The 20,649-nt window shown below is 40.7% G+C and overlaps 2 protein-coding genes across 2 annotated transcripts; both read right to left on the bottom strand.

Moving 5' to 3' along the window:
* Window positions 1–33: 33 nt before the first annotated feature.
* d2hgdh (D-2-hydroxyglutarate dehydrogenase) lies at window positions 34–4,801 on the bottom strand. The gene is made up of 10 exons (XM_034112175.2): window positions 4,655–4,801; window positions 3,774–4,136; window positions 3,629–3,686; window positions 2,596–2,735; window positions 2,310–2,503; window positions 2,051–2,219; window positions 1,774–1,917; window positions 1,536–1,678; window positions 936–1,101; window positions 34–746 (listed from the first exon to the last, which is right to left on the bottom strand). Exons 2-10 carry the CDS (start codon window positions 4,108–4,110, stop codon window positions 484–486), a joined length of 1,614 nt encoding a protein of 537 aa, XP_033968066.1. The 5' UTR covers window positions 4,111–4,136; window positions 4,655–4,801; the 3' UTR covers window positions 34–483.
* A 1,623-nt stretch (window positions 4,802–6,424) lies between these two features.
* On the bottom strand, window positions 6,425–16,542 carry LOC117468203 (RNA polymerase II elongation factor ELL-like). The gene is made up of 12 exons (XM_034112242.1): window positions 16,285–16,542; window positions 14,106–14,150; window positions 13,871–13,992; window positions 13,069–13,232; window positions 11,854–12,152; window positions 10,461–10,585; window positions 9,766–10,246; window positions 9,593–9,680; window positions 8,366–8,432; window positions 7,971–8,142; window positions 7,513–7,557; window positions 6,425–7,395 (listed from the first exon to the last, which is right to left on the bottom strand). Exons 1-12 carry the CDS (start codon window positions 16,417–16,419, stop codon window positions 7,291–7,293), a joined length of 1,848 nt encoding a protein of 615 aa, XP_033968133.1. The 5' UTR covers window positions 16,420–16,542; the 3' UTR covers window positions 6,425–7,290.
* Between the last annotated feature and the right edge of the window lie 4,107 nt (window positions 16,543–20,649).

The raw sequence follows: 20,649 nt of genomic DNA, 5'->3' as shown, positions 1-20,649 counted from the left end.
GCCAGTTTAATGCAGTCTATTAAAACAGTGTGATTCTGAAGTGTTCTGAATTTTATTTCCCATATATTTCAGTTTACAAAATATCAAGGAAACTGAACATTATAACCTTCAGGCAGGCAGGAGTAATGGCAGGACTGTTGCATTAGACTGAAAATATCATGTGAAAAATAATGGAATAAGGAGTGGTTCACACTCTTCCAGTGTGAGTGGCCGAGGTAGTTCTTAATGTTTAGCATTAACATCACTTGTGATATTCTAAGAGACTTCTACAGTACACATTTAACAGCTAGTTGAAGTGGATGTTAATCTGAAAGTAGTACTCACTGCAGACAACAATGACACGACTTGCAACACCTGCGTTAAAGGTGTGAAAAGGTTCACAAGTTAGGGCATGATCAAATATGCTAATAAAGTAATAGCTAAAATGCTTCAGCTATGTCTGTAAACATAACCTCTAACCCCACAGCAGTGAGACAGTTGGGGTCATTTAAGGTCGTCTGGTAGAGTCTTGTACGGGTTGAGGATGCCCTTAGGGTCCAGCATGGCCTTGATGTCCCCCATCAGAGCCACAGCCTGGATGGGTTTACTGTAGTAGATGTAGTTCCTCTTCTTCAGGCCCAGGCCGTGCTCTGCACTGATGCTGCCGTTACAGCTGGCCGTCCACTCGTACACGAAGGGCTCGATGGCAGCCAGAAGAGCGGGGTCTTTGGCAGGAGAGGTGACATTCAAGTGGAGATTTCCATCCCCTTAAAGTACAGATGGAAATAAATGGTGGAACAGTGAGGTGTGTCCAAAACCACCTAAATACTGCACTCAAATGCACATGTTTTTCATGATGTAGATTGAGCTGTTAGAGGGGACCAATTGTATCTCATGTTAGCAGGCCACCTTTTCCCCATCCAATAAATATATAGATTTCCATCCTCTGGTCTTACCTACGTGTCCGTATCCCACCACACTCTTGGCTCGGCCCCCCAGGTGCTCCCTCATGTCCGTCACCAGCTGGTAGATCCGCTCCACAGGAAGTGAGATGTCGTACTTGTAGGTGAAGCCTTCATGAGTCAGCGCTTCCGTGACACGCTCGCGCATCGACCACAGAGCCTGAAAAGTGCATCGCACGTTGTCATTTCCATCTAAACCAAGGTTTTAAACAAAGGTGAGGATAAAAATGGGTTGACTATTGAGTCCATATAGAGATATTAACTAAACAACACTGCTATACAACTGATAACTTGCTCAAATCCAAAGATTTTCTAAATTATATTAGAAAAAAATACATAGTATAGCTTGTTAAAAGCAGTGTGTAAAAAAAGCTGGAAGAAATACATAGTATGTCCCCAAAAAGTTAAAGCATGTTTTGTCAAAAAAAAATGTTTAAACAACTTTGAAAACATTACATTTAGCTGATGCTTAAAGTGCAATAAACCATGATGATTCAAAGTGCTGACATATTCACTATAAACAAGCAAGACGATTGAGAGTGATCATTTAACATATTGTCAATATGCCAATGTGTTGTAGATTAGAGACAATACCTTTATCTTTGAGTCTTCAGTTGCCACAGTCCCATCAGTCACCAACGATGACGTCATCGCCTCCTCTAAGAAATGGTGGAGTTTCTCCCCGTCATGTGTCGAGTCAGATCCAGATGTTTCAATGACAATGTAGAATGGACAATCTGCAGGATGGAGGAAAGAGTTTGTCGTGTGTGTGTTTTGTATTGCTTTAACCACTACTACGAAGAACTATGTGTGTATTTGTGTGTGTACCTACCAGAGATGGGGTTGCGTAGTTTTAGGTGCGTATTCAGCAGCCTCATACACTCACTGTCCAGGAATTCAAAGGCTGACAGAATTTCTCCCAGCATGCCTCTGGAGAGCTGGAAGGTCTTCAGCAGCTGCTCAAAGGTTTCACAGCCTAATAGAATACAATATGTTACCTAATAATCTATAAACAAAACCTATTTTTGACATTAATCAAAACACGTTCCTACTGCACACATGCTTAGCAATTCTTTGCCAATATTAATGACAAATTAAAAGAATCTTACCAAGAAAAACCACATTAACAGATTTGGGTTTGCGTGGACAGAGGATGGACACTGAAGTGATGACCCCTAGTGTGCCCTCTGACCCGATGAACAGCTGTTTGAGGTCATATCCTGTGTTATCTTTCCGCAGAGTGGTTAAGCAGTCCAGCACTCTCCCATCTGCCAACACCTGTACATGAAACATACACACAAACATTAGATTAGGTATGTTATCCTTATTTAATACAATATGAGTTGGGCATTCCTTTACTCAACTCACCACTTCCAGACCCAGCACAGTCCCACGTAAGGAGCCGTATCGCAGCAGACGGAGCCCACCTGCATTCGTTGCCACGTTTCCCCCAATGTGGCAGCTGCCCTTTGCCCCCAGATCAAGAGGCATGATGTAGTCTCTGTCCTCCAGGTAAAGAGACAAGTTCTCCAAAACACAGCCTGCCTGACAGGTCAGAATGCCTGATGAAGGAGGAATAAAATACACAAAATGCTGTAAATAAATACAACTTTTTTGGGAGGCAGGCAGCTCATTTAGAAAGTTCAGTATTTACCGGAGATGCTATCAAAGGTGAGGATGTTGTTCATAAAGGCAGTGGACAGGATGATCTCATCATAAACCGGTACGCTGCCCCCCACCAGCCCAGTGTTGCCTCCTTGAGGGTTCACCGCCAGATTACGACTGTTACAATACCTACAGGGAGAGACATACAACAACTTTGACTCCCTCATAAACCGTGTTGGGCAAGTTACTTCCAAAATGTAATATAGTACATATTACTGTCTTTTTTAAGTAATAAGTTACATTACAATATTACTGTCTCTGAAATGTAATGAGTTACACTACTTTTATATTACTTTACCAAAATAACCTCAAAAGAATGGCTAGGTATTTTAAATGCTGAAATGTAGTTTAGTGCAGCTCATTATACATCCAGTGAAGGGCAATGTGGTATAGCATAACAACTGTGTAGGCCCTTAAGGCTACTAACAACTTGTTGAATACTCGATTCTGATTGTAACTTCTTAACATGTGACACGTTGTTAATACAGTCATACAGACCACTGTCAAGGACTATAATGAAGGTTGCTAAGGAGGATCAAGAAAGAGAAAGGAAAAGAGGTTAAAAGACGGAGCGCTGGACGTCAGATAGATCACCAGAAGAAGGCAGAGAGGAAGTGAATAATAACAGGAAGGCGGAATGGCCTCTGTAGTTTGTTTAGTATGGCCGTGTAATAAGCGAGATAATGTGCAGCGAGGCGGTCATTATGGGGAAAAGAACACCCGACAGAAGGGTAAACACGAGGCTTACTAATCTACCCGCACACTTTTTCTCTGGTGTCGGAATGTCTCGTGATGTTAGTGAATTCTTAAAAAAAAAAAACACCATTTAATTCCGGGTTAAAATGTGTTGTAACTGCGTTACTGAGAATTGTAACAGGTAGTATATTACCCAAATGTCCTTAGTAATGCGTTACAAAGTAATACATTACTGTAACTCTGTTACTTTTGTAACGCGTTACACCCAACACTGCTCATACACCACTGACTTGTATTTTTCTTTCCGCACACTATTTGGTCTTTACTTGAGAATTTGAGAAACTTCTTCAGTTGTTTGAGGTCTCAGCAACAATTCACTGGAGCCTGCAGACGATGTAAGAACAGAGGAATTAAAGATAATGACAACAAGAAAATAAATCTTCAAGTGAAATGAGGTAAATTCACTTTCACCTTTAACTGACTTGAGCCAATCCACATTACTGGACTCCAGCAGGTCCGGGTCTGTGACGGCTCGGCCTGGTAGGATCTTCCTGAAGAAGGCTAAATCTTCCTGGGTTATCCTGGAGAAAGGCAGCCGGTCTGGGGCAGCAGCAGGAGAGGGCCTGTCCGCCCCAGTGTGCAGCTTTCGACTGCAGACTGCAAACTGCCATGAGGTGGAGGGCAGGAATGGGCAGTGGAGGTCCAGAGGTGTATGTCTTCCTGTGACTGTCCATGAGAGGGGGCTTTGGGGGCTCAGATGCCTGAGAGCTGTCCGCAGCCTTAGTGATCTTTGGAAGATCCCCGCCATGACTGGAGTTAAGGTGGCAAAACAGGCTGAAGTGGGATAAATATTAAGAAAGATACTGGTTAAATGCTCACTTAAGTCGATCAAAAAACAACATGGTATAATATGTTGAAAAAACTCATAACAAATTATATAGTATTGTATGTCGAAAATATTAGAAAAAAACAAAGTAGTATAGTATGTAAAAGTAAAAGAAAGTATAATATTTTCAATATATTAGAAAAAACAATGTATGTTGTTGTATGTTGAACAAATTATGTGTTATGTAGGCTACTTGTTACTTGAATGCACCATTGTATTTCAATACATGCAATATTAGGAAATAACAAACAGTTTGCAAACCGCTTTCCCGAGAACGGGGTATTAACATATTATGTTAACGAACAACCAGCAAACTGGCAATACTTTTCATCGCTGTTTCGGCAACAATAAAGGTTCATTTCTGGAGAGCTACACAAGCTAAACCATAACTATCATTACAAGTAGCTTAGCTCAATTAGCACACAGTTTGACATGAATTCAGCACGATATCTTTTTATTTACTCACCATAAACGTTCAGCTAACAACCTGCATCCCTCCGCCTCCTTCCTGTCATAGCTCCGTGAGAAATATCTCTCAAAGTTCAAGGGCAGTGAAGTTACTTATACATGCCACAGTAAGTGGTATAAACTAGCAAGTTTTGCTATTGAAAGGTGAAATGTTGTAGAGCTTGACAATAGACCAATCAGAAGCCTTCTTTGAGATTGAACCAATAGCCGTGAGCCTTTCATCGTGACTGTGCAGCCAATGATAACTGTGCAAAACAAAGCCACTTCATGTCAAATTTATAGAGAGAGTAGTTTATGACTCACATGTTATACCACCACGACTGTCCTCCTCTCGTGCTGACTGGACTGGAAACAAAAACTATTGCTCGTTTAAATGTTGTCCTAATTATAATGTCTTGGTCTCTATTTAAGTGATCAAACATGACTGGCATGCAAATGTCTGACCAAACATGTGCTGACTAACCCCACCACTGATATGTTACTCCTGAAATGTCATCCGGTTACATCCTGCAACATCAAATCCCAATTCTTAACTATGTTCTAATTTCAAGGGTATTCGTGATTAATGCTGAGATTTTGTATTATTATTATTATTACCTCTAACAGACAACATAGTAAACTATGAATCAAAACTTCTGATATTTTGAGATGCACATACAATTAGGCCTACTCCTTAAAATATTAAGATATGGACATTTTCTGATAAATGCACAGTTGAGATTTTGTTACAGACCACCACAAACTTTTTGTTCATGCATCTGCCTGAGAAACAGTAAGCAAGAGAGTATTAGCACCATTATAATCTAAAAGCTTGGCCATCAATAGGTTAAAATTTAAAACACAGATTAAGATCACTGTAACACTCTTATTACTGTAAGACACTTGCATACACAAAGTGATCTACACTTTGTGTAACAGCATTTACATGTTAGGTTTTGCTGTCCCTAATTTGTGCTGGTCTGTCTCTGCCACTTTAAAATACTAGTTTGTTGCTAGTTTGAATAGATTAAGATTATATTTTATTCCAGTACATTAAAAGGTCCCATGTCATGGCGTTTCTACTGATCATAATTCCATTGTTGAGATCTACTAGAATAGATTTATATTGTGCATTTTTCCAAAATCACATTCTCATTCAGCATCTGTGTAGTATGTATTCACTCTCTGTCCTAAACGGCTTGTTGGAGCTCCTGCCCCCCCCCCTCCCTATGAGCCCAGTGGCCGTCTGCGAGACAGCGAGACACAGCGAAACCCAGCCCGAACACACACACACACGCCGCCTGGCTGGGAGTTTGTGTGTGTGCTCCGACTCACAGCCTCGCCGCGTCCCGCCGTCTCAGGGAGGAGAAATCGGCGGAGCTGCAGCTGAGAAAAGATTGAGTGTGTGTGTGTGAGGAAGTCCGCGGATTGGTCCATTTTGGTATGGGCACGTCACTGTACCCAGGAAGAAAACAATGGAAAAAGAGAAATGTCCAACGAGGCGTTCTGGGGCAGCACAGACAGGTCTTTTCTGTGTTAGAGTTGTACTCGCTACAGGGTGTACTTTGCGGGTTTGTGACTCTGCAGACCGTTTACATGCAGAAACCTTCGTAACACACAAGGGGACGGGTAATAACCGGAAAAGCATGACATGGGACCTTTAAACCATACATTTCAGTTAATTTACACCACTTCCTAATTATATTTCAATTGTTGGATTAATAACGGCATGATATGTCTGACAGTTCTTGTACAGGAATATCTGAAATAAGTAATAGATCATACAAAATGAATACAAATGAATTTATTTAAAAGTCTGACAACATTTCTCTATCCCATGCATGTTTAAAGCACAAAGCATGCAACCACAATCTCAGCATACAGTAACAATGACTTTCTGTACTTTGATCATTAAAACCAGTAATCATCCTGCGAGTTCCCTGCATCCAACTTGAAGTGAACATAATAGTCTCCAGCCCTCCAGGGAAGCCCAAGGATAACACCAGTGGAATACTATGAAACCAGTCTGGGATTAGAAACCATTTCAGGCACTGGCAATACTTTCAGGAGTGATTACAGGGAAGATCAGGCCTGCGGAGAACTGACACAACAACACTGACGCTGTCTCAGTTTACCCACCCCACAGCACAGACGTCTTCTCAGGACGGTTCCCAGCTGTTCTGTCTGGAAACATGAAGTTATCATGCTTTCTTAAACGTTAAAGCTGACAGAACACAACACACACATGGATTTAATTTACAAAAACACTATAGGAATATACATATTATTATTTTTTTATATTAGCACCTCATCTCCACATGAAGCTGATTGCATTTTTTAAATTGAGAACACAGTTGTAGCTTCAGGAGCTTTTATAAAACCTTTGTTACTCCTTCTGACCTTGGCAGTATTGTAGCAGCCCATTGATTTGATTCAAAGATTTCATCAATCTTGTTAGAAAATATCTCATATTACAGTTATGCTTTTCTTATATTTCCACGTCTGTTCTGCACAAACGATCCCCATCCTCAGGGACATTTCCAGCAGGACTTCTGAAACTACGTTTAGGCCGCAGACCTCAGTCCTCTGCTTCAGCTCAGCGCTGTGAACCCGTCAGGATGATTGTTGTTCTCCTGGAGTTCACCGGTCCAACAGTCAGAGCTGCTGCTGGTCGTACTCTGATATGAGCTTCTTGATGTGGGCCAGTTTGTTGTGTAGATATTCACAGCGAGTCTTGTCCTTGTTGTAGTTAGGGTTGGACTAAAAGGGAGACAAATAATAAGGAAAATGTGTAAGTATTTAACAATGAAAAAGACGAGTGGAGTTCCTCAATGCAGCAAGATAGGGAAGATATAGCTGCTTTCAAAAATGTGTTACCTTTTTAATTTTGCGATACTCCTGAAGAATTTGATTGCGAACCGTCTGCAAGAGGAAAATAAAATGAATTCGGCCTTAACATAAATCAATACATTTGTTTATGTTATGCAGCATTCACAAAAATATGAATATGATGGAAAACAAAACCTAAATCATCTCTACAATAATTTCAAACCATTTAGTTCAGCGGAAAAAATGGCTTCACATATTAATTAAATGAGGTTGGAAACTCAATAATAACATTTGATAAATGTGAGAACAACACAGGAACACTTCAGGGTGTGATGTGCTCTGCAACATTATCCTTTCTATGAAATGAAGATTCGAACATGGAGAATATGCTTGCAAGTAATAAGAGTTTTTCTCAAACTAAATTTGAAGCAATTTGAAGCATGTAAACGCACTATCGTTTGACAGAGATCATAAAATTAAGAGCTGCATTTCTTGTTGTTTTTTACCTTGTATTTATGCGTTCCGTGGTGTAGCTCTTTGAGCTGCGCGTCCAGCTCCATGAACTGCCGCGTCACTCCGTCAATACGAGCGTGGAGATCTCTGTACTCGCTGTACTCCGTGTTGAAGTCCTGCTTGTAGCTCTGTCTGCTGTCATGGCTGCAAATGGCTGTGTACGTCCTGTGCATAGAACACAAAAGAGCGGGGATCAGACCGTGCAGTACCCACCTACAGAATACTGTGCTTAAAGTCTGATTTGAACTGCCAAACAATGTTGGTAATGAGATCATGGACATAAAATCTCCTATCCAACACTGATAAACTACCTTTTTGATCTAGAAATAGTTTATTTGATCAAAGTAAGTAAAAGGGTAAACGGTTTGTGTCTTGTTTGTGTACTTACAGTAAATAGTCTTCTGCGTCATTGTCTTCTTGAAGCACACTAGATTGAAACAAAATGTCACTGGGCTCTGAAAGAAAAATGAAACAATGTCAAACATTGTGAAAATATGAAACAATTTACACTTAAAGTCTTTGTCTGATATTTTGTTTGTTTGTTGTTTGAAATGTCACTATTAAATCACGGGGCTCACTTGGGAAAGGAAAATAAAAGGGAGCGGGACAGGAATATTACGGAAGAGGATTAGGGCTACATGAATTTTTTTTTGGGGAGGAATTCTGACTTTTTTCTCAGAGCAAAAAAAAAACATTAAAAAAATGAATGTGGCCCTAATCCTCTTCCGTAGAATATAACAATAGAGAGGCGAAGGCCCTCCCTTTCCGGGGGACTTCCATGGGACCTTATTTCGGAAAAATGATGTATTGAAGTCAAGAATGGGGAGAGAAAGATTATCTTTCGATTCCGTTTGAATTGTGCCACGAATTACACATATGATGTTTGTCAATTTAAAAGATAATTTTGCAAGTCAAAAAAATAAAAATGTGTCGTAAAAATGTAAAGTAACACTTTTATTTGTGTGAAACCGCTCAATGAACTACATCTCCCGTCTCGCACCACACACCAAGATGGCCGTCACGTTCGCACATTTCACTTCTTTCTTTCAGAATGAGGCGGAAAGTATTAAATGAGGTGAAAATCACTCCAAGTCTGGGCATGTTGAGAGCTGTACATACTGTACACAAAGGGGGAGTTAGTCGGTTCCGTAAGAGCCAGCATGCGGGACCGGCATTCTGGGATTTGTAGTCTTTCTAGTTGCGTATTTTTCATAGTGTTATATTTCAACAGTTTTACGACAAACTGTGACTTTGTTGACATGGAAATGATGTTTTAAGATTGACAAACATCATATGTGTAATTCATGACACAATTCAAACGGGATCGAAAGATTAGTTTTCTCTCTCCATTGACTTCAATACATAATTTTTCCGAAATAAGGTCCCATGGACCGGAAGTAGATGGGCGGGACTTCACCTCTCTATAGAGCAGTTTGAATATGCAGTTCTAATGTGACTAAACACGGGAAGGGGACAGAAACATGAGTCGTTCTTCCAGTATTGGGACAGGATAGGAATAAGGTTTTTGCTCCGTCATGGGACAGGAGTCATTTTGTAGCAGTGTGATGAGACAGGAGTATAAATCCTCTACTAGTCGACAGCTAACAGCACTCACTTATGCGGTCCATGGACACTTTATCATTTGGATCCTCTGAGCTGAGATCCTTCCTCCTTCTCTTCTTGTCTCTCGTCTTATCCTTCTCCTTGACAAACAAACAAAAGCCCCAATTACTAATGGATCACGTGAAACAGAAAAGCCATAAACTAAATACAAAGTGGTTTCCTAACCTGATCACTGTGCTTGTGTTTGCTCTTCTTCCTTTTGATGGTGTGTCTGTGCAGATCAGGCACCGTCAGAGGAGAGGGAAGGAGATCAGAGTTGGGCGGAGGGGAGTCTGCTGTGACTTTGGGTTCCTCCTGAAGAACCGGAGTTGGTTCTAGCCTCTCGGCCACTTCCCGCTGACAGGCTGCTGACAGAGAGTCTGACAGCTTTTGAGGATCAAGAGAGTTCCTTTGCCCGCCATTCCCTGTCGCTTCTGTGACGTCTTTAAAAGCTGCTTGTTCTGACCGCCTCACTCTTGACTTGTCATCAGCTGTTTTGCAGGACAAGCGGGATATCCTGGGCTTCTTATTGGCCAAAGGGTCAGTGTATTCCTCTGGCAGGGAGGGTTTTGGGCGGCGCGCCGGGGAGGAGTTGGGGGTATCTCTGAGTGGACTGACCTGAGCCTCTGGGACGGAGAGGAGGTTCTGTTGTGGCTGAAATAGTCTCCTGCACAGAAATATAGAAGATGATAAATAAAGACAATAGACTACTTAAGACTACAATCATTTAGATTTGTTTATGGCATATTTAGTAAACTGCAAAAACACAGTATATACATATTAAGTCAAATATGAATTATAACTTGTATCTTAATTCATGACATCTGTTTAATTGACATTGTGATATGGCCCTAGCCTGAACACTTTAAACTCTGTGTTACCTGACAAGGATTCGTTTCAGCAGCTGCTGGTCTCCTGAGGTGTAGCCTGGCCAGTCCTTGTGCAGTTCCTTATACACAGCGTCCTTCAGCACAAATGTCTTGTCTCTAATGTTCAGCTGACCAACCTGCGTACAAATACACACAGAAACACAAGAATAGACCCAGTGAGAAAACACGTACTTTTCTTGATCCGTTTAAGTTTTCACGGTGACAGTGTTTGATCCCCATAATGTAGAGCAGTGGTTCTCAAACTTTTTTCAATCATGTACCCCCTGATCAGCGCAAAGGAAACGTGTTAAGGAAAAAATGCCTAAAGAGGTACATTACAGCGCTGCACCATCAGTGTCTGATTTATGAAAACAACAACCTTGTAACTGAGAAACACTTAAATGCTACATTTCAAATGTTTACAATCCATCACTAAATTCATGGCAAACCAATTTTAACATCATGCAATAACACTGAGACGACATTAGTTGCATTGAACTGATCTTTTTAATAAGTTGTACTAACAATGTAGTGAAACATGGGCTTGTGCTTCACTGAGGGTCTTTGCCATGCTGACAGGGAAACGGCAAACTGCAGTTATTACACTTTGCATTTTTAAATATGTGTAACTCTGTTAATATAAAACCCGCACTGCTCAAACTTCCTTACTAATCCTAAAATTAGTATATTAATTTATTTTGGGGCGTGGGGAATGAAGAGAAAAAGATTTGAGCACTTTATGAGCATGGGATTTTGACCCCTCACATAAACATATGCATAATGCTATACTTGGCGGCCACACGCCGTTGCCAAGCAACGCTTATTGCTTAGGTCCTTTGATAAGCAGGACATAAACGCGAGTGAAGTCTAACTGGACGCGAGAGAGAGATCAGAGAGCAGATCAGCTGCTGCTGACGGAGAACACGAAGCTCTGCATGATCACAGCTCCGCCGCTGTGACGGACCGTTGAGCGGAGCAAAATACACTAAGAGTTAGACCTAACATACTTAGCTAGTTCATCTACTCTGGAACTAGCTAAACTAGTTATACATATATTTATTCTTTACTGTCGAGTCACTTATTATTACAGGTTCAGCGAGCTGCACGAGCCTGACGAGCATCGAGGGAGAGGAAAAGAGAGCACCCCGTTTATTGTTCCCATTTTATTATCCAGAATGACTGTAAACTTTTGAAGAAAGTAGTTAATCTACTATTAGTAGTTTGTTTAAATGCATTACTTATGTTGTTTTTTTCATTAACATAAAATAAATGTCACATACCCCCTGCAGTACTCAAACGTACCCCCATTTGAGAACCACTGATGTAGAGGATGTGGTGGTCACAGTTATGTTATCTAACTGCTATACTTGATTTAGACCTCGATCTATCTAAAGGAATAAATTACCTCCATCAGCACAGAGTCCATCATGTCTTTGTCTCTGGCTGTCAGTCCGTCTCTCTGCAGCCTCAAGATGAGCTCCGGCCTCTTGAAAGGCCTCAGGGCCAGCAGATGTGTGACTCTCTCCCTGAGCGGCCTCTCCTGCACGTCACCAACACTCTTCCTGTGTGAAGCACACTTCTTCGGCTTGGACGCGGCAACTTGGACACGCCTCTTAATGTTGCCGAGGAGAGACTGGGGCGACTGTTGGGGTTTGGCCAGGCTGGCCAGCGCGGGATTCGGGGCTCGCACCGTCGCCTTCTTACCTGCAGAAAGAGCAGGAAATCTCACATCAAAAGCAGCCTTTGCCATAAAAAAGCTCAAATATTCTGGTGCTTGTCTAAGGTTTAAAAAAAGTGACTAGGTTAAACATAAATTCCAGTTTTAAATGTGTGAAACCACAGCTTCAAAAGAGTGCTTTTAAAGCTACACCTGGCAGGATCAGACGCCCGAGGAAGAGCATTTAAAAGCGGGGTCGTATCTTTCCTGTGGTGGAAATCGTGGATAAAAAGAGAAACAACCTCGTTTCAGAAAACCCACATTCGGGTTACAAGCATTCACACAAGTCTCAGTGAGCAAAAGCTGCTATCTAGTTTAGGAAATAACCACACAGTTGCACACGCCTGTAGTGGTTGAGGAAGTGTTTTTTTGTACAAGCTTCCTCTGAATTGACAAAATCATCAAATCCAGTGTGTGTATGTCTGAGTGCGTTCACTGAAACAAGATGACGGTGGCAAACATATCTGTTTAGAAGGAAGTGGTTTGGTGGCTCGAAGAAGTAAGCCAGCTGTGACGCGAAAAAAAACTAATTCACTGATTTTATCATGTGGAGGTATATTTTGGTATACAGAATACAGCCTCTGTACGTATGTTTTTGGAAAAGTCTCAGTAAAATCACTGCATTATTTTAAATAACAATGTATACAAGGCTGTATATTAATGTGTGTGTTATTTAGAAATGTGGCAGAAAAAAAGGACAAACAGAAAATCAACACTGACAGTTACCATGTCACTGGTTACCACACCGGTTTCTATGGCAACCAATGCAACATGGCTTTTTTTTGTGGCTTTTATCAGCAGCACAGTACACATTTGTCTTCAGGCCATTCTTATTCCCCAGCTGGAGTTATCTCTTGTATAACGGAGCAGATTGCACATGTGAGTGTTTCCTGTGTTTCCTACCCTGGAAGCGCCCCCCCCCCTGCTTGATGACGATGGCCCCGCGGCTGCGCGTCTCCTCCTCAGCCTGAGCCATGCTCTGCCGAGCCTTATCGTACGAGTCATCTGTAGCGTTCACTGTCATCTTTTTCTGAATCACCCCGAGACATGACAGCTCCTCGGCAGCACTGAGAGGAGGGAGGACAGCGGGTAAAGACAGCGATCTGACAGAGCGTTCAGGACTCATTCTACACGTTATATATTTCAAAATGATAAATCGTTTGAGTGTGAATATGTTTGATTGATGCATCCAGTTACTCTTCCATCAGCTGGTTTTCTCTACTACAAAATACCTAGCATTTATGTGTAGTTTATTATTGTTTATCGAATGTGTCATTTTGGCAACAGCTCCGAAGCTTGCTGCTGCCGTTTGTGTCAGCAGTCAAACTGGAGATGCAATGAATCATTTCTAAACTTGACACAAGTCTTGGCATTTATCAAAAACACGGCGCTGAATTTCCAGACTTCCTATTCCTGTGCAGTCGGGACACCCAGGGTCTGACATTTAAAGAGTCTGACAGTTAGCAGCAGGGTGCCTTTCACACAGAAGGAGACATTTTATAAATATTGGAACTTATTCTGAGGCCAAGTTTACTATAGTGAGTAAACACATAACTACACTTAGGTCTTGAATTCAATACATAACCTCCATGTACCAGAGCATCATTGCTTTGCATTCAAATCAAAATTGTGCACCTTTCCATCCATTCAACTGATGCTAAGTATTTTTGTTTGACTATATAAATGATGATTTGCTGTGTTTTACCCAGTGCGAAGCTGTTGGAAGCAGTCGAAGCTTCCATTGGGATTATCACGGGCGACGCTCGTCACGCCAAAGGTGAAGGTCCTGCAGTCGTCTTTGTTCTCCGAGCAGGGGACGGAGATTCTCTGCAACATGAAAGAGACAAAAACAGACAATTAGATTCAACGTCTTTCACATCTTCCTGCCAGAGAAGAAATGATTGATTTAACATGTCAACAGGTCAACCAGTTCATCCTACCCCTTTGCTGCCATTAAAACTGATGGTGGGACGGGAAGACCAACCCTGAAGAGAGAGACAAATCATTACATTTTATTCAATCGCAAACACACACGATAACAAACCAGAACATTTGATGCAAAACATACGGCACGGAGGATGTTTTGTGCTCCTTCTTCCTTCATTGTGGTTTTATTACTGCTATTACTCAACCTGCATACTTCTCTGACTGTAGCGCGGTGTTCTTCCTGTCTGAACATAGAGTTCCAGACGACAGAGGTTGGTATAAAGGGTTATGAAGTCCACTCATCAGATGATACCAATGCAAGGCTATCTATTTCCCAAAATGGTAATCTCTTCCCTTCACTGTGCAGAACTTACTGGAACATTTGTATGAAGGCCATTCATTGCTAAGTGGACTGAAGTGAGCATGAATGTAAAGGGAACTCTAAGTTTAGACATTTAAGACTGTTTACAAGTATGGAAAGACACTACTGTACATGAAATAAAAGTGGTGGCTCTAGAAGGAGCATGGCCTGAAGTTATAACATTTGAGTAAGTGTTGGTTGTGGCAGAACAGGGTTGTGAAGTTGGACACAAGGTGGAGGCTAGCTGATCAAGGCTACATTAGCCACAACTAGCATGTCTTACTGAACTGCATTGTGGGTAATGTAGGTGCAGTCTTGACAAGTCAAAACTAAACATCTCTAGTGAATGTTTGCTTCCTGACAAATGCAAAGCAATATTTGTGGAGTGCTCTTTCAGAAAAACCTTCAAAGAACTGTATTGACTCAGTGACTGAGAAAAGATACGCCTCCGTTGTTAACCTTTGTATTTTCACATATATTGATCAAGTGTATTGACTTGATCGGTGCACTACTGAGCCTTAGCCTTACACCAATTTGCAGTTCCACTTTATTATTCCTCCTAAGCACAGATACATTTATTTCATTTTGTAACCAAATCATATAATCTATTTGCTCAAATGAACTCCACAAGGCACCTCTTGGGATGCCTGGACTATCCTGTAACCTCGGCATCATGTACCAATTAAAAAAAATGCAGGTTTGATTTTATAAGAGGGCACTGGCAGAGGTCATTACGACCTGCTGCTCAAATGCAGCAGCTTGTCACATTAGAATATGGCGAACAGAGTGAAATATAACAGCCTGTCCTCTCTCACAGGGGAGTTAGCCTGCAGGAACCGGCACAAATGACGGTCCCAAAGTGACACGTTTGCAGTACAGATGGAAACTATGCGATGACTAGAATCTGATTAACCTTTCCAAGGGGAGGACATGTGAGTCCACCTGTTGATGAGTGCAGACAGTGAGGTGGCTGCCAGCACTCCGTTTGGCCTGGGTACATGTAGAGGTGTTTTTATTTGTTTGTCTCTGTGGTCAGGCCAAGTGGGTTATGAATAGCCACACTTAAAGCTAAATAAAGAAATTAGATATATGCACAGCAACAGTATTGTATGGATGTAAAACTCTGTGTTAGGTGTTTCCCCTTCCTTCCTGTGTCATAGTAGTATTACAAAGCATGAAAGGAGCAGTGTGGTTTTCATAATTCAACAGAATAAAAGGGTTGACGTTATAACTCAGGAGTTTCCTATCTGTGTAACAAGAATAGAGGAAGTGTGTGTGACTGTCCTTCCTGCAGTGTCTGATTCATTTATGATTAACTGGGTCATATGTTAGTATTTAAATCTGATCATCTGTTTCCCTGGGGCTACAATGAAGATAAACAGGCTGCAACTTCATTCATGTTTACAACAAAAATGGCTCCATTTCTCAAAAGCAATCAAAGCTACTTCTCCCCCCTTCCCCCCCCCCCCCCTCACAGCCTTGTTTCTTTTTCCCCCCTACAGCCAGTTTCCTTTCTTCTCTCTCGCTCTCCCTCTCATGAACATTCATAATGCTTGTATACAGCAGCTTGTAACCACTTGGCCAGCAGCTTGTTGCCACCACACTGGGAAGCGTTTCCGCATAGCATTATGCAACATGTATTATTTCATAGCTTTAAAGGGGGGCATGTAGGAGACAACAGCCGAGGAATTGGTGAAGTTAGGCAGGAATGAACCCACCTTCCTCGCCTTTTTTCCCTTATAACTGTTTAAGTATGTTTCCCCTTGACTAAGTGGTTACAATATCACCAGTAACTGTACATTATTCGAGGAGAAGTTAAAGAAATAACCTACCTTGCCGCTTTGAAAGGAACAAATGGCTCTTGCCGCGCTGTCAGTGAGTTTTACATGAAAAACAGAGACGTTAGCGCCGTTGCTCAGTTTACCGCTGGATAAACCGTAACACTGGTTCTCCTTTAGAGCTGACATCCCGCCACACACTCCCCCCTATCAGACTTATTCCGGAACAAACAAATGCCACATAAACAAACATTGACGACAGGATCCAGAGAGAAAGGGCTGAGAGAGTCCGTGTGGCTGCTCCTCCGCCGCGCGCTATTCTGGAGTAGATTGCGTTACGTCATGACGGATGAGCGGATTTCATTGGCCCAGAGACATAGCTAAACCATGACGTAGGACCAACGTAACCACTTCTGCTTTATGTGCCTCCCCTTTCACTATGCTAATTGACTGTCCTTCACTTCTCTGTCTGGTCATTCATATTTATTTAAGTATTAAACAATAAAAAACACGTTCATAAAAATAAAATGTATTTATTTATGCCCCTACTCTAAACACGCGATGTTAATTGTCTCTCTTTCACATGAAGACAATTTATTGTGCAGGTCAATCATCTTTCTTTATGTTTGTAAAACACATAAAACAATAAAATAAATATTATAAAAAAGATATTTTACTGGATTTGTAATATTTTCCTGAATACTGAAATACTGTAATACTGAAGTAAACATTGGAGCACATGATACAATCCTTTATTTTTTTTAATGATTTTTTAATTTGTATATATTTAAATATAAATCAAATGACTGACTTTGAAAAATACTTTCAATTGCTGAAGAAACCTGTTTTCCTGGTCTCATACAAACTCAGAGTCTGTATTTGTTGTACTCTGACCATTTTAAATCAAAGTTAATGAATTAAGTCGGATTTATTTATTATATAAGTAGCTCAGTGCTTTGCAGAGAACAAAATACATGAATAATGAAAAATAGACATAACAAGCACATCGCATTTTCTCTTTATGCATTTGACATTGGTGCGTATGATTTGGAAATTCATTGTGTGTGTCTCATCCGTCTCTCTCTGCCAGTGTTTGAACACAGACGGTGGGCACAAGTCAGATGAGAACTGTTCAAAGCTGACATATATCAAAGGGCCTCGGAGTCTTTGTAGCTCACAGTCTGCAACAGGTGACATTTAGGCTTAAAACCATTTATAACTTTGAACAGTGGCTGTGGGGCCCAACCTCCCCTCCACCCAGCAGGAGGGGGGAGACGGATCAGGAGAGAGGAAGGACAGAGGGTCACAGACAGAGGGAGAAGATGAAAGTTAGTATCCTCTCACTTTATGTTCTGCAGTTTGCTGCAGGCCACAACATGAGGACGCTTCATACAAGAGGGGGGTTAAACCTTTTAAAGGATAACGTGAAATAATGGCACCATCTGAATAAACAATCTACTTGTTTGTAGAAGAGGAACAGATAAAAAAGCACTGAAGAGAGAGCGTTAAGGTGAGTTTAACATTCACAATCCATACTGTCAATGTGTTTGCATATGTTCAATACTGTATGCCATGTACATTTCAATGTTTCAAGCATTCTTAATGAGATCAGCAACCTTGACTTTAATTGAAATAACTTGAATCAATACCAGCCTACACTGATGTTCATATTTCTTTCATTTGTTGATCTTATTAACGGATACATAAAGAGATAATGAGGACTTTAGTTTGTTTGAACACATCATTTTTTCTTAATATTTATTTTCTTTTGTTGAAGGCTTAAAAACTGATCAAATATTATGATCAGGAGACTATGATTATTATAATTAAATGTGGTTTACATGTTTTGCTGTTGTCATTTGTGTGGAGGAAACTTCTGTGTAGCAGTACAGTGGGAGTCACCGACTCATGAAAGAGACACGGGATGAGCAGGAGTTTTGATGTCAAACACTGATGATTTATTTGGAGTTTCGGCCGGAGAGTTGACAAGAGAGGTGGTGTGTCACGAGTTGACACAGCGGTTGCCAAACCAATTCTGAAGAACTCTTTCTGTAGCTCGAGGTTTTATCTAGTTCGGAGTGTAATAATCAACATTCTTCATCAGTGAGACTAAACAAATATGGACCCTGAATCTAACTAGAGCTCTCGTCCATAGAAAAGAATGTGCATCAGGGAACCTTCGTCCCTGAACAGTAAACTACCTCATGGCGGCTTGTGCTCTGTCATAGACTGGCAACAACAATGTGCCCAAGCTGCTCCTCCTTAAGAGAGATAGCAGCAATACCCATGGCCGTAGAACTATGCCATGGGAAAGGAGACAGTGAGAGGAGAAAATGATGAACTGTGTCAAAGGTTGAATACCTAGGCAAATTATTCCCTAACAGTTTTTCTCTTTTTATCAATTTTGATAACCTAAAAAAACCTATTCTAATAATAATTTGTTCAATACCCTAATAAATAAGGTTCTTCAGAAAGGGTGTAGGCATTCTACACAATGTTGCAAATATTCACATGAATAAAACATTTCAGATTGAAACAGTCAATCACAATCATACAAATTATCTCTCATCAGTGTTTGGAGCATCTTTTCAAAAGCACAATAATGAACATACATGAAATAATCACAGATACATAATAACATAAACATTTTAAAACAAATACATTTGATCATTTACTCATTAGTTAATTTTATTTAGCAACCTACAAAATCAAGACTAGCTTGTAGCTCAAAGATTTACTTCAAGGCAAACATTTAGTCAAGGCGTCAATAAATCAGGATCATGAGAGATCGAACTATGGTTTAAGAAATTCACACTGGTGAGCTAACCAATCTATAATCTGCAAAATTGCAGTGTCAACAATTTAGGATTATATTTACGTTAGCTTCATTAAATATGAAATCAAAAGACTATGGCATGATAACAGAATTACATTACTTGAACTATCAATCATTATGTCATTTCAAAATCTGAAGGGAAATCGTAAACAATTCTAAAAATGTTTAACAATCTGAAAAGGAAAAGTTAGGCAAATATTCAAAGGCTTTTGTAAAAACCTGGAAAGTAAGGATTAAACATTCCTAAAACTTTAATTCCTACATTTGTAAATGCTACAACTGATCTGTACCAAATTAATTCAATTAATTATTCTTATTAGCCATACTTACCTGAAAATCTACTTATGGTTCTTCTGTGTTTATCTAATGTTGAATATAGAATATCAATTTCTTTAAATTATACTTCTCTAATTAGAGGATCAAATATGCTATATAATTGTTATATGACTTATTATACATATTTGTTTTGGGCCAACACTGAAATGAATCCAGTACTTGAAACATGATTTTAGGTCTGTCTGTGCATGGGTAATACATTAAAGAGTAGTGTTGTTAAGCCTGATTGCTGGATGATTAAGGATATTAACATTATCTGTGATAATAGTAGAAATACCTTATTATTCAATACCTTATAATCTGAGAATATTTATTTATTTATTTTGTTTAGTGCGAAAGTGTAATCTGATCTGACAAAAAATATAGTTACTCACCACTATTTAACACATGTCTGGTCATTGTAAATATAAAAACAATCATTAATTGTACATCTGGTCATTCAATTCAAAGTTCATCTTTGTACGAGAGCTGGAAGAAAATGTTCTCCTTTCTGACTCGTTCTCCTCCTCTCTTTATGACACAGAGTGTCTGGTGTGTAAAGGCATCCTGATACTGTAGATTAGCACTGAGGTGTTGATTGGCTCAAACTCTTCTTCATCAGAGCGCCATATTTCAACCCCCCAATTGCTCTGCTTTTGTGTGGCTCATTCAGTGAGCACTGTAGTTGATCCCCCCAGTGAAATGGAGGCTCATCTGCCTGCATTCCTTCTGCTATCTGCATGAGAGCAGTGCAACTGCGTATTCCAAGTGGCGCATCCAGGTGTCCCCCCGTGATGGGAGAGGTTAGGAAGACATCTGTTCCTCCAAGAAACAAGGAACCTTGTATTATAGAAGCCTCTGAAGCCATCGCTCGTCCTGCAGGGTTGTCTGCTTGAGCCCACCGAGCAGAAAGGTGAAGAGAAGAACCCCCTCTTATCAGAAAGGTGGAGAGAAGCATCCCATCTTATCAGAAAGGTGGAGAGAAGCATCCTCTCATCTCGAACGACCTCGTGCTTCCTTGCCCGTGGCTGGGGGTGCCCTCTGCAGCCGGAGAGTGTGACCCTCTCTCTCTGACCTTTGGCCTTCAGAGCTGCCCTAGTTATTGGGTTAACATTTGATAGGGATGTTTTCCTGAGTGAAGACAACTCAAGGTAATGGATTAGCACATTATCATTTAATTACAAAAATAGGATAGGCCCCTCAGAATTATTTGGGAGCCTTCCTGACATATGCACATGCATAAATTGAAGGTTTGTGTTAGTCATTTA

This window comes from Pseudochaenichthys georgianus, chromosome 22 (assembly GCF_902827115.2).
Source record: "Pseudochaenichthys georgianus chromosome 22, fPseGeo1.2, whole genome shotgun sequence".
Lineage (NCBI taxonomy): Eukaryota > Metazoa > Chordata > Actinopteri > Perciformes > Channichthyidae > Pseudochaenichthys > Pseudochaenichthys georgianus.
Note: the sequence above shows the minus strand (reverse complement) of the source record. Positions and strands in the feature narration are given on the sequence as shown.

Excerpts from the sequence above, each read along its gene's own strand:
- d2hgdh (XM_034112175.2), bottom strand. The coding sequence starts at position 4,110 with ATGGCGGGGATCTTCCAAAGATCACTAAGGCTGCGGACAGCTCTCAGG. Across the intron at positions 3,687-3,773 it reads TTGGCTCAAGTCAGTTAAAG|GCTCCAGTGAATTGTTGCTG; the intron begins GTGAAAGTGAAT and ends CATCGTCTGCAG. Across the intron at positions 2,736-3,628 it reads GAAGTTTCTCAAATTCTCAA|GTATTGTAACAGTCGTAATC; the intron begins GTAAAGACCAAA and ends CTCTCCCTGTAG.
- LOC117468203 (XM_034112242.1), bottom strand. The coding sequence starts at position 16,419 with ATGTCAGCTCTAAAGGAGAACCAGTGTTACGGTTTATCCAGCGGTAAA. Across the intron at positions 13,993-14,105 it reads GTTTTAATGGCAGCAAAGGG|AGAATCTCCGTCCCCTGCTC; the intron begins GTAGGATGAACT and ends TTCATGTTGCAG. Across the intron at positions 8,143-8,365 it reads GACGCAGAAGACTATTTACT|GACGTACACAGCCATTTGCA; the intron begins GTAAGTACACAA and ends TTCTATGCACAG.